At 38.4% G+C, this 12,967-nt stretch overlaps 1 protein-coding gene across 6 annotated transcripts in view; it reads right to left on the minus strand.

Annotated features, from left to right (window-relative positions):
* LOC146452577 (otoferlin-like) overlaps positions 1 to 12,967 on the minus strand; it is a 43,845-nt gene that overhangs the window by 30,787 nt on the left and 91 nt on the right. For all 6 annotated transcript variants that reach the window (XM_085097715.1, XM_085097712.1, XM_085097717.1 and 3 more), the window contains exons 1-19: positions 12,871 to 12,967; positions 12,590 to 12,779; positions 9,450 to 9,505; positions 9,144 to 9,232; positions 8,402 to 8,501; positions 7,376 to 7,788; positions 6,674 to 6,737; positions 6,396 to 6,527; positions 6,123 to 6,185; positions 5,231 to 5,284; positions 4,750 to 4,857; positions 3,784 to 3,834; positions 3,467 to 3,507; positions 3,179 to 3,267; positions 2,886 to 2,932; positions 2,763 to 2,813; positions 2,299 to 2,367; positions 1,984 to 2,027; positions 10 to 83 (exon numbers count right to left, since the gene is read on the minus strand). The exon at positions 12,871 to 12,967 is cut by the window's right edge. In XM_085097715.1, coding sequence (XP_084953841.1) covers positions 10 to 83; positions 1,984 to 2,027; positions 2,299 to 2,367; positions 2,763 to 2,813; positions 2,886 to 2,932; positions 3,179 to 3,267; positions 3,467 to 3,507; positions 3,784 to 3,834; positions 4,750 to 4,857; positions 5,231 to 5,284; positions 6,123 to 6,185; positions 6,396 to 6,527; positions 6,674 to 6,737; positions 7,376 to 7,788; positions 8,402 to 8,501; positions 9,144 to 9,232; positions 9,450 to 9,505; positions 12,590 to 12,668 — 1,624 coding nt within the window. In that variant the 5' untranslated portion in view covers positions 12,669 to 12,779; positions 12,871 to 12,967. The remainder of the gene's footprint in view (positions 1 to 9; positions 84 to 1,983; positions 2,028 to 2,298; positions 2,368 to 2,762; positions 2,814 to 2,885; positions 2,933 to 3,178; positions 3,268 to 3,466; positions 3,508 to 3,783; positions 3,835 to 4,749; positions 4,858 to 5,230; positions 5,285 to 6,122; positions 6,186 to 6,395; positions 6,528 to 6,673; positions 6,738 to 7,375; positions 7,789 to 8,401; positions 8,502 to 9,143; positions 9,233 to 9,449; positions 9,506 to 12,589; positions 12,780 to 12,870) is intronic.

Below are 12,967 nucleotides of genomic sequence, written 5' to 3' on the forward strand. Positions count from 1 at the left end.
ATGACATACCATTGGCGCCGTCATTGGATATCCTGGACAGGTCAATAAAATGAGTTCCAATGACCTCGTCTGACACAGAGTCACTGACAACAAAACACAACCAGTTGAAGTATTTATACAAGATACTAATAGTTTCAATCACTTTTTGGTGCTGCAACAATACCACTTCACAGTGACTGATAGATGGAAGCCACAACTGACTTGCTGAGTGACTGACTGACTGACTGTCTAACTGTATGATTGACTGACTGACTGACTGTCTGTCTGTCTGTCTGTCTGAACCGTCTGAATGACCATCTGATTGACTGGTTGATTGACTGACTGACTTATGGAGTAACTGACTGATTGACTGATTGACTTGACTGACTAAATTGAATTACTGCCAACTGACTTGACTGACTGACTTGATTGACTGACTTGATTGACTTGACTGACTGACTGACTGACTTGACTTGATTGACTTGACTGACTTGAATGACTGACTGACTTGATTGACTTGATTGACTTCACTGTCTGACTGACTGACTTGACTTGGCTCACTTAACTGACTGACCGACTTGACTGACTGACTGACTTGATTGACTTGATTGACTTCACTGACTGACTGACTGACTGACTTGACTTGACTCACTTGACTGACTGACCGACTTGACTGACTGACTGACTGACTTGATTGACTTGATTGACTTCACTGACTGACTGACTTGATTGACTGACTTGACCGACTGACTTGATTGACTTGATTGACTACACTGACTGACTGACTGACTTGACTTGACCGACTTGACTGACTGACTGACTTCACTGACTGGACTGACTGACTGACTGACTTGACTGACTGACTGACTGACTGAATGACTGACTGACTTGACTGACTGACTGACTTGACTGACTAGACTGACTTCACTGACTGGACTGACTGACTGACTGACTGACTGACTGACTTGACTGACTGACTGACTGACTGACTGACTTGACTTACCGATTTGACTGGACTGACTGACTGACTGACTGACTGACTTGACTGACTGGACTTGCTGACTGACTGACTTGACTTGACTGACTGACTGACTTGACCGACTTGACCAACTGACTGACTGACTGACTTGACTGACTTCACTGACTGGACTGACTGACTGACTGACTGCCTTTACTGACTGACTTGACTGATTGACTGACTTGACTGACTGACTGACTGACTGACTTGACTTGACTGACTGACTGACTTGACTGACTTGACTGACTGATTGACTTGACTGACTGACTGACTGACTGACTGACTGACTGACTGACTGACTGACTGACTGACTTGACTGACTGACTGATTGACTGACTGACTGACTGACCAACTGATTGACTGATTGACTGACTTGACTGACTGACTGACTGACTTCACTGACTGACTGACTTGACTGACTGACTGACTGACTGACTGACTGACTAACTTGACTGACTGACTTGACTGATTGACTGACTGACTGACTGACTGACTGACTGACTTCACTGACTGGACTGACTGACTGACTGACTGACTGACTGACTTGACTGACTGACTGACTTTGACTGACTGACGACTGACTTGACTGACTCCATGACTGACTGACTGACTTGACTTACGGACTTGACTGACAGACTAACTGACTTGACTGACTGACTGACTGACTGACTGACTTGACTTATACTGACTTGGCTTGACTGACTTGACTTTCTGACTTCACTGATGGACTAACTTGACTTACTGATTTGACTGATGGACTGACTGACTTGACTGACTGTCTAACTGTATAACTGACTGGCTTGACTGAGTGTCTGACAGTTTGACTGACTGACTTGACTCTCTAACTGTATGATTGACTGACTGACTAAATCTAATCCAGTTTGCAAGTTACTGAGAACATAATTTCAAATGTATTTTATCCAATATTTCATACATCACATAAAACTTTAAGTTACTCATTAGGGATACAATGAAGTTATGAATACCTGTCTTTCAGTTGAACCTTCATTCTTCTACAAAGGGGAGGAAACTAAAGGCAAAAAATATTATGAGGAAACTAAGGACAAAAAGGAATCATTATGACAGTGATTAAACACAAGCAAGCAATGCACGCATGACGCGTCCTGGATATTGATACATGATGACTTAACGAAATACAGTGCAAAGACCAAGGGCTTAAAAGTTCCTAGTTCAGAGATAGGGTCCATTTCTATTGGATGTCATCTTATCAGAGCTACATTGAAACGTGAAAAAAAAAGGAGGAAGGAAGTCAAAGCTCTTGGCAAAATAACAAAATTTACCAGTTCTGAGAAGACAATCTGTTCATTCCACATGGGTTCATAGGTGTTCTTTTTCACTGTCGTTCTGGCCTGTGATCAAATGAGAAATACAGCTTGAATAAAACCAAATAATGTAATATTTCATTCATTTTAATCAACTGTGAGGATTGTGTTTGAGGTGAACCCAGCACTGCATAAAAAAAGTGAAATTAGGGAGGGTGGTGATGATAACAAGGGTGACGATGGTGGTGATAACAATGGACAGTGATGATTGATGACAATGATAATAATGATGATGATGATAGTGGTGGTAGTGATAACAATAGACAGTGATGATTGATGATGATGATGATGATGATGATGATGATAACTGACAGTGGTAACAATGACACTAATCAACAACCAAAACAATGCTACTGACGGCAACAATGACAATCACAGCAAGATGAAAGACCTAAGGTTAGGAAATGACAATAATAGTTTACCTTGTGTCCTGCAAAGCACACTTCCACATAAGGATCCACAAGATCTCGCACCTTCAAAAGAACAAAAAAATAAAACCCTGAAGATCCAGTAAGATGCAAAGACAGGAAAAAGCTTAACTGTACCTCTCCAGTGAAAGCTTTCTTGACATTGGCCATGAGTCCACTATTCACTGCAAAGAAAAAGAATATCAAAAGATTACTACAGGCAATTTGTCATTTTTACATAAACCATTTTTTTCCCGCTGCCTAGCCTTTTTCTCCCTCTTCCATGGTACCCAACCTTTGCCCACCAAACCTTCCTAGCCATACCCCACCCACCCACATATCATGGGTTTTTCCCAAACAAAATTATTCTTTTTAGATTTAAAATTAAAGGTGTTTTTTTGTGAATGGTGCACAAACACAGTACTACTTACTCTTTGGAAGGCCCTCAGCTCTGTAAATTTTCACAATGATCCTGGCCTTTGGTCTTTCTGCAGGGACTCCTTCAGGTAACAAAAGATTCCTAAGGAAATTAATTAAATCAACTATTATTTAAAAAAAAAAAAAGACAGAATTCTCACTTTCTACCAAAATGTACCAACACACAGTACAGAGAACAGCACTTTTTATCAAATCTCAGCCCTACATGTACCTGTCATCACTTAAACACACTGACCATAAAAAGGATCACAATTTATTGAAAATTAATAGAAATTAATTACCCTTCAATGTCATCATCATTGTCTTTAACGCCTGGAGGTTCCTATGGAAAAACATAAGAAACATTCAAAAGAGGTTATATTAAATTTGTCACAAAAATAAATTTACTTTTCTTGCTGCGTTCCTGCAGCAGCACTCTTCCCTGTCTTTCCTATTGCGCTGCGTTGAGCAGCCTGTTGTAATTTGCAAATTTCGTACCCTCCCACTCGGAGCATGGCTCATCTCTGAACATGGGTGAATCTGCCAGCCCTTCTGAACAGTCCTGGTGCTTTAGTACAGACAGTTAAAAATATAGTCTGATTAAAGTAACATGACTCACCTTGGCAGGATCACCTTTGCCAAGCACAGTGATGTCAACTTTCAGGTAGCCCTAGCAGGAGAAAATAAAGGTGTTTTTACATTTGATCATCAACAAGAGCAGCTATAGATAAATAACTCATTCCATCATGTTTAGTTGCTTTCTTGATTGAAGAGATGGAATCAAAGAGGGTATATCAGTTAAATGTTGTCAGAATCTTGCGACAGTATGTACGCCAGTCATTAATTTAGTAAAATCCTGGATTTGCTTATGCCCCATTCAAAACGATCCCTTAAAAAAGGCCCAAATTGCACAAAAACACCCTGACTCATGACTTGGCTGGATGTTCATAGTATTAACCCTTAATCCCTGATATCAAAGAACAAACCCTCCTATCTTGTCCCCATACTTTTCTCATAAAAGTACTGGGGAGAAATTATAAAAATATCAAGAAAATCCACCTAGGATGATCACATCCTTAATTCTCATGACCTCAGGGGTTGAATAAGCATTGCATTATCACAAGGAGAAATTTGATACTGATCACTGTTAGGACTTAAAGGGGAAGTATCATGGGGTTTTTTATATCTTTTGTTACAAATGATGAAATAAGACCTCCAATCACCCGCCAAATAATTCTAGAATGACGAGAGGAACGAAATCAACTCAATTCTTGAAAGAAACAACTCGTGATCTGTTCTAGCACATTTTGGAAACAAAAATGCGAGAACTTGAAAAACATTAGCCTAAATAAATATTTTTCAAGTTTCAATCCAAACTGGCCTACTCTGTCTCTGGCCAGAGGCACTAATCGACAGTTTTATTGCACTGGGGTGATAATTTTTTACAAACTTAACAATTATTTCATTGTCTCTGCCGACAGTCAAACATTTTTGGGTTTTGAAGTGACAGCAAATTTTCGTGATACTTTCCCTTTAAATGGTTAATACTCTTCTTTGCACAGAGGATTGCCACACCCATCCCTACCTTGATGCCAGCACCAGAAGCTCCTAGCGTTTCCTCAGGATCAGTCAGTACCGCCCACCGGCGACAGAATCTGTGATCTGGTTGTGCGTACACAGTTCCTACATCCAGCTAACAAAAGGACAGATTCAGCACATTAATCCACACAACCCAATCTAATTTGAGGATTAACTTTTAGTCCATTACATAAATCCAAACTGTACCATCACGGTAACGGTCCATATCAAACCTCAGTGTACATTTCTACTAAACTGAGTGTTTAAATTTAAACTTTTACTAGAAGCAAATTAGTGAAGAGGTTTTACTTTGCAGACTGAAAATTTTAATATTAAGTATTATAAAAAGAAGTGAAATTAGAGGCGAACAATGATATGGTAATATGCTGTCATGAAAACTGCGAAACATTGTTCACCATTAATTTCACTAGTTTTTATTTTAAAATGTTTCTCCAAAACTTCTCTAATTATAAATTAAATTAAATTACCTTAAATGCTCCAATCAGGAGTCCTTGGCTGACTAAATTTCTTCCAGTAAAAACCTGTCAACATATCCACATAATATTTTAGTTTTTAAAACACTGTTAACACCAAAGCTTAGCTCACGCTAAAATAGCTTAGCTTAGTTTCATTCCATCTCTCCTCTTGGGGAAAAGGGGCAAAGCTGTACCATTACTCTTAATTCCTCGCAAAGCGAGGGCCGAAGGCCCGAGCATAGCGAGGTTAATAAATTTGTCGGGCCGAGCCAGCCCGAGTGAAGCTAAGCAGCGCGAATTCGAGCAAAAAATATATTTATATATATGTATGTATGTTTGTATGTATATTTAGTTGAAGGTGTCCGCAATGTTGCCCAGCAACGGTGAAAAACAAAGTATGAATGACGTCAGACTGTCTGGCATCGTCTGAAAAAAATTTGCATACATCGGAAAAAAATATGCATGCATGATCAAATTTCAACTGCAATGTTCATCAATATTCACTGGATACAGAACTATCTCTCCAGAATCTTTTCCCTTTCTTTTAGAAATCTTTTTTTGTGAAAGATTGCATTGAAGAAATTACACGTTTTGTGGCCGCGGTAAAATAATTTTCCGTGGAAAATAAATTCATCGAACACAACAGCGCTGCACGCCCGTTGTACATTTCATCGCGTCAGAAATAGATTTTTAACCGCAAACTAGCCTGTGGAATTACGAAAAGACCATGCTCATCAAAATAGTTGCTATGTTCAGAAACTTTTTAATCTCCTCATTTGATGCTACAACACGAAAGAGGGCTTTCCACCCAGCCCCAGCTTCGCAAGGTTTTGCGAGTCACGTATTTCTTAATTAAAAATATTATTCCAAGCATCACTCCAAGTTATTATTAACAAGACATTACCTGGAAGTTGATAATCTTGTCAAATAACACCATGGGTGGCATCTTGAAGTCATAGACGAAAAACTGCAAGGACGAGAAGAGCACAATTAACAAAGAGCAAAGGAAACTAGATATAACAATAAGGAACTTTCCATAGCAACAACATGGCAGTTAGTTAGTACCTCCCCCCCCCCTTAAGTCCTTTCCAACTTTCCATCCCAAGTTCCCACATTGTAGATGAATGAATTTTGTTATTAATAATCTTATTTAGTATACACAGCACTTTTCTCCTACCTCATCCCAGAAGGGGCAGTTGGTCTGTTCCTTTATGGTTGTACTCTTCTTTTGATTGCCGACATTGACTGTGCACACTGGATCAATCTGGGTGCCCGCAAATTGACGTCCCTCTAGGATGCGAACTTGTATCTAAGTCACAATGAAAAGAAGCAAAATGTATACCAAATGAGTAATGCTCCCTGTCGTACAGTAAAAAGAGAACCAAATTGTAAAAACTGCTTCATTAGTGGTTTGGCATTGTAAGAAACATTTACTACATGTAGTTCAAAACCAACCTGATAGTCCTGCTCTCTGATCGACATTTTCTTCTCAGCCCGTACCCTAGGATGTGCGTGACTACTGCAAGAGAAACAGTCATAATAGAAAGGGTTAAGTTGATGTGTGCATTTTAATAGAGATAAGATCTTCTGTATTTCAACTAGACTTTTAGAAATCGAAACCTGGTCATCCAAGAGGCATGCCTCCAATTAAATTTGTAAATTAAAGATAATTAATAACTTAATGTCATTTTTTTTCTGAATACTTTCAAAGCTGTGGACACCTTCATGACTGGATAAAACCCTTACTTCAACTTATCTCAGTCCGCAACTAGTGAAAATATCATCAATACATTATACAGACTTATCTGTTCTAATTAATTTTTTGGTCAGTGCACAAGTGGACAGAATTCTTTAAATTGTGCAATCTGATTGGTTCCAGCAGCAGGGGAATTTTTCAATCTTGCCCGCAAACCCAGGCGGATTGGTTGCAAGACCCGGGCCTTGTTTTCTTGCGGAAAGAAATAAAACCGTTACTCACTGACCTACATGTAGGTTGCTCCGTATTGGGAAAAACTGTGCCCTCTGTCTTGAGTATGGCTTTTGGCCTACGGCCTCTCGCCGTACTCAAGATAGAGGGCAGTTTTTCCCAATACAGTCCTCCTGGCGAGTGGTCAATAACATATTTATATTTCGTTCATACAGAAAACAGGAACATACCATTTCATGCTCATGCTTCTGTCGCTGTGCATGCTGATCTGTGATCCTCTGCGACTGCCGATTCCATCACCTTTCAACATGGCATCAAAAGGTGACCCTCCACCACCCTCAGGGGAAATAAACCGCCCACCTCCTCCAATGGATGCGGGCATTGATTCCTTCCGCAATTGCCGCTGAGTGCTGGACGTTAAGCTTGTCATTGATTGGCTCTTGGAAGCCTTGCTGCCAAAGTTACTGCCGACACCAATGAAGGAGCCTCGTCTTTCCTGGCTGTAAGGATCCACCATTTGATATTGAGTATCCGGCATGTAGCCCACCTGTGGGGGCGCATCAAGCGTGTCCTGGATGTTGTTGACCCACTGGGAAACATTTCCCTCTGGAGGATTGTACTGTAACTCCAGATTAACAGTTGCCTGAAAATGAATGCAATCATTTGAAACATAATTACCTCTAAATAAAGAAAAGATAGTCAAAAACAGGCTGGTTATATTCTTTTTAACTCCACTGCTAAACATCTTGAATTCCGTAATGCAGTTCTAACTTTTGAGTGTGTAGACGAAATCCTAAAGTGTAACCATTCAAATGAAAGCTACTGAGCAGTACTTTCCTGTGGTGCTGTTTATTATGCTGTACAAGAAGGTTCTAACATTTGAGACAGAATGAAATCCTCAAGTGCGACAATTCAAATCAAAGCTTTGATTAGAATTATTAAGTGCTTTCCTTTCCTGTGGTACCATTATGCTGTCCAAATTGGCCCCACCCTTTCCTAACGTGTGATCATTCAAATGAGAGCTACTGATGAGCAGTATTGTGGTGCTAGCTTTTTTTGCACATTAATGCCTAATTTATTTTAAATTTTTAAATATTGTGGTCCTTCAAACGAAATCTACCTAGCAGTCTTTTTCTGTGAGGCAGCTCTTTACAAACATCTGGCCAAAAGATATCTGAGGTTCATATATTGATAAAAAATAAGTTACTTTTTTCTCGGGTACTATACAATATCAGAAAGTTGGCCAACTTTCCCACCTTGAGTACTGTGTTGTTCATGTCTATGAGGCTTTCCATAACCTCCAAGTGGCCATCTTGTATAAGCTTTTGAAGTACCATGCGGAATACTCCAACCAGTCTAGAGAGAGATAAAAATGTCTACAATTTAACAGGCACAGTAACAATAGCATTATAGCTACCAGAAACCATACTGGCTTGGATTCTAATGTTCCAGGTAGTAAGAAAGCACTATCATTGAATTTACTGGTCACAGTGCATATATAAGGCAACTCTCCCAGATTATCCCGGAGTATCTCAGAAATCTCCCAGTCTCCTGTATGGCTAACCAAATGTCCTGGATAAAAGCAACTTTTGGTCTTCTGCCTAAAATTTACTAAGATTTCGACCTGACATTTCCCCCCACAATCCATAAAATTTCAGTTTTTATGATTCCAAGGTGCATTTTCTTGCACCTTACACCAAATCTGCTACAGACATGTATTTACGTAACCCAAAGGTTATCGGTTGATTTTGCAGAAAGCAGGAAGGAGGCATTTTTCTTTTGGAGGAAGGGGGAGTGTTAAGTTGGGCCTTTTTGGGAGGGAGGGGTGACAGTGTAGACCCTGAACACACCAGTGGGATGACACAGAATGTGCAGTGGCTTTCCAACTTTCTGACTGCAAGGAATCATGTTAATGTAGAGAAGTTGTCAAAAATAGGGTGACTGGCATGTAGTACTGTATGATAGTTCTTGTCGGTAGAATTTAATAACAAAACCAACCTGTTATTGAATATTTTGTTGAAGTTGTAAACTTCAATTTCGATGAATTCGCTGGGGTCCAGCGGACTCTCCAAGGGCCACTCAAAGTCCTGTTCAACAAATCAAGAAGCACACGTCACAGATAGCTTGAGGTAACATTACAAAGTAAAACTTATCAAATTGTAGCTGGCCGGGGTTTAGGACAGTCTCAAGCCCTAATACTGACCAGTATCAAATGCCTCATAACAAGAAAGAACAAAATTAAAACTTAACAATAAAGAGAAACAGTTTTAAACTCTTGTGCCATTTATTTATTAACCTACAAACCTCATCCCAATCAGCTTCAGAGCAATTTTCTATTACACTCGTCTGGTATGTTACCCCTGGGCAGAAAAAAAATTGCAAAACAAAACAATCAGAAATATTCAATACTTTACAACATTCATTAAAGTGTATATGACACGAAATCTTTTATTAGCTTATTAGGAAGAGCTTTCAAAATGATGAAGAATGGCATTTATTTTATTGCGATAGCATTCTTGGTTGCCAAGTTATTCAAGATTTAGGCTTATGCAAATTAGACAACTTGTGACGTCACAAGACTGACACAAAATGAAGGGAAATCACAAAATTTGGAATATTTACGCAAATACTACATCTACAGGGTTGAAATTTTGCAGGGTTGATGTGCTGACAGAACTACACATTGTGATAGTGGCTATGATGTCACCATAGCAACGTACTCGTTACCAGACCTCTACCTTCCCCAAATGACAAATGCCTTATTTATTGCTCCAAAGTCAAACAGAATTTCTTATACTTGTGCTGCGTAATGTCCATATTCCCTCACACCCACTGAATAAACATCAAGAGCAAAAAGCGCTTCTTGGGAAGGGAAACTCTGATTTTATCCTTTGGATGGTGAGGGCCTGGAGCCCATTGTGTTGCCATGGAAATGTCATAGTGGATCATATCATGAAACTTTGTGATGAGTATAACAACTCTACAAAGTTTCAGTTCTATACAGAAAAAGGCTCAAGAGATATTCCATTTTTTGTGATTTCCCTTCATTTTGTGTCAGTCTTGTGACGTCACATGTCGTCTAATTTGCATAAGCCTAAATCTTGAATAACTCGGCAACCAAGAATGCTATCGCAATAAAATAAATGCCATTCTTCATCATTTTGAAAGCTCTTCCTAATAAGCTAATAAAAGATTTTGTGTCATATACACTTTAACTAATTGTCTTAATGTATTTACTCTGCAAAAAAAAAAAAAGAAGAAAAAATCCTTCATGTCTCTCAATAACTTTTAAATGCTAGTGCCTCCCACCCCTAATCCCTCTCCCTCCTCTAGGCATGTATGGACATCTTAAAATGTGATTGGTATTCATCCATTATTGTTTGGTTTGATAAACAGAGTTGATAAACAAAGGTAATTTGGCCACTGCAAAGAGATTTGAGTGCTGAACGTTTGAGCACTACCCCTCATCTGAGCAATTAAAGAGCTAACGCTCGAAAGATCAGCATTCTAATCTCTTTATGGTAGCCAAATTACCCTATAATTGACTATGTTAATATTAAAACACTTCCCATTGATGTGGTACCAGTTTCTTTAGAATACATCTACATTCTTCAAATTGGTATATAATTAATGCAGCATAGATGTAGTTACCAGATTGTGAATATTTCAATTTCATTTTTGCACCATGTTTTCTCTCTTAAGTAAAATGGCCAAATTTAACGTGAAATTTGCAGAACATAAAATGCATCAGATTAATGCATCTTCAGAACAAAATAGAAGGAAGAAATTACAATTAACAAATATTCAACCATTCCACTACAAATATTCATAGAAAAATAATTGTAGCCGAGAGGGTTTTAAATTAATCAATCACGTAACATTACATCAGAATCATTAAATTAATGAATTTTGAATGGATGAAAACATTTACCAACATGAACTGCTGTTAGAAATTAAAAACACTGTTATGAAGATCAATATAAGTTACTTCTCTACTGTTTATGAAGTAAATAATGTCAAAGAACAAAGCCTGGTTTTGTTCCCTAGTGCATAATTGCTTCTCTAGGCTGATGTTACAGTCTAGGAAATTTATCGTCTTATCGCGAAACTCAAAAGGAAATGATATTGAGTCTGACAGTATGACTGTACTAAATTTATAAAGTTACTTATATTTTCCTTTTTGTTAGTTTATAAAGCATGAAATTACTGTGCCAAATAATGAAACGATGGGTCAATAAAACAAACAAAATTTTACTAAGATTCTGTTCGTACTTTTACCCACTACAAGTCAACGCCTGCTAAACAATTTCTTGGGAAACAAAATTAAATTTTCCAGTTTGTTTACACAATAAAAATTACGGTATACTTCAGAAAATTCGGGCGATCGGCAAATACTGTAAACGAAATCATAGAAGACATCTTCTTTTTAACAAAAAAACCCAACAATATTTCTGAGTATTACAGTCCCTAGTTTCGCCATGGCATAAATAGATTGTGTTGTAAAATCAATATATTTAGTACCACGGGCGCCATCTTTTACCGGAAGTTTTCGAGGACATTTGTGCCGTTTGACAATATCGCGATCCTTGTCACAGAAATAATTTCGAAATAGCTTTTGAGGCCTGGATATTAAAACATAAAGGTTCGCTACAAAAGCTGGTTCGACTTTCATTAAAAAAAAAAACGCAATTCCGCGAAAATACTCGAAGAAATTCGAACTATGTTTAAGAAGTTTCCACGGTTGAAAGACTTCATCGATTACAATTTCGCGCTTTGCGGTAGAGGAAGGAAAGCCTCCTTGAAAACGATCGCAAAAAATAAATTTCTTAAGTTAAGTTGAAGCTTTGTATATTTTTCTGTAACATGTACTCATCAACAGAAGCCTCCGTGCTAGAAATGTTCGCGAAATTTGTCAATCGACCTTCGAAAAGTACTTCATTTTAGTAAAATTTTGCCGCTTATCAAAATGTAGCTTATTTCAATTGAGCAGATAAAACTAAATTTACAGATGCAGTCTTGCCATGACATGAAATCTTTTAAGGAATGTAATACAAGTAAATAGTTATTCATTTATTTTTGGTTGTAAATACTTACCCACGACAAGCTACAGCTGCAATCGACATGAAAGCCACACTTTCCCATCAACATTACCCAAGCCGAACTACATAAACTTGAATAATTAAATATCTACCAGCCAAAATAGATAATACCGTCCAAAAAAGCATAGAATGTTGCGGAATAATTTCAAAAATTATAAAATTGTTAATGTCTGAATCCCAGCTCTAAAAAATTATCTAAAACCGCGAGCGAGGCCGAGTAAAGAAAAGAAGCCACTGTCGAACGCGAAGCCCGCGAAGCGTTCGCGACACAAGAAAGCTTACAGCCATAACAGCGCTTACAGTCATTGACAGCTTACAACTCGGTGAAATTTCTTGAGAACATACCTCTAAAAGTGACCCTGGCGATCCGGTCGGATTTCCCCCGAAGATTTGAACAGGTTTTAAGAAGTAAAAGCAAGGACATTTTCGGAGATCTGTCAACTCCACAACATGGCGAAGGAAACTCGAGTGGAGAACTCTGCCGTCGCTGATCCGTGAGCCAATCAGAACGCGCGCAGCAAAACAGTTGGTTTAGCTAGGAAGGAATATAATTGATCTTCGATTTGCGCATTCGTTCAATTTTGAATAATTCATTTTCTCAGAAAAAAATCTTAAAATATATATACCAAGAAATCTTCCTTTGTAAAATATCTTCTCCTTGAGACGTGTATATCGTAGAAAAAAATTTCAAATGGTTTGAAATGTATTGTGTTTGCTCGCGTC

The sequence above is a fragment of the Pavona decussata genome, unplaced genomic scaffold (assembly GCF_977016875.1).
Source record: "Pavona decussata unplaced genomic scaffold, jaPavDecu1.1 SCAFFOLD_366, whole genome shotgun sequence".
NCBI classification, from domain to species: Eukaryota; Metazoa; Cnidaria; class Anthozoa; order Scleractinia; family Agariciidae; genus Pavona; species Pavona decussata.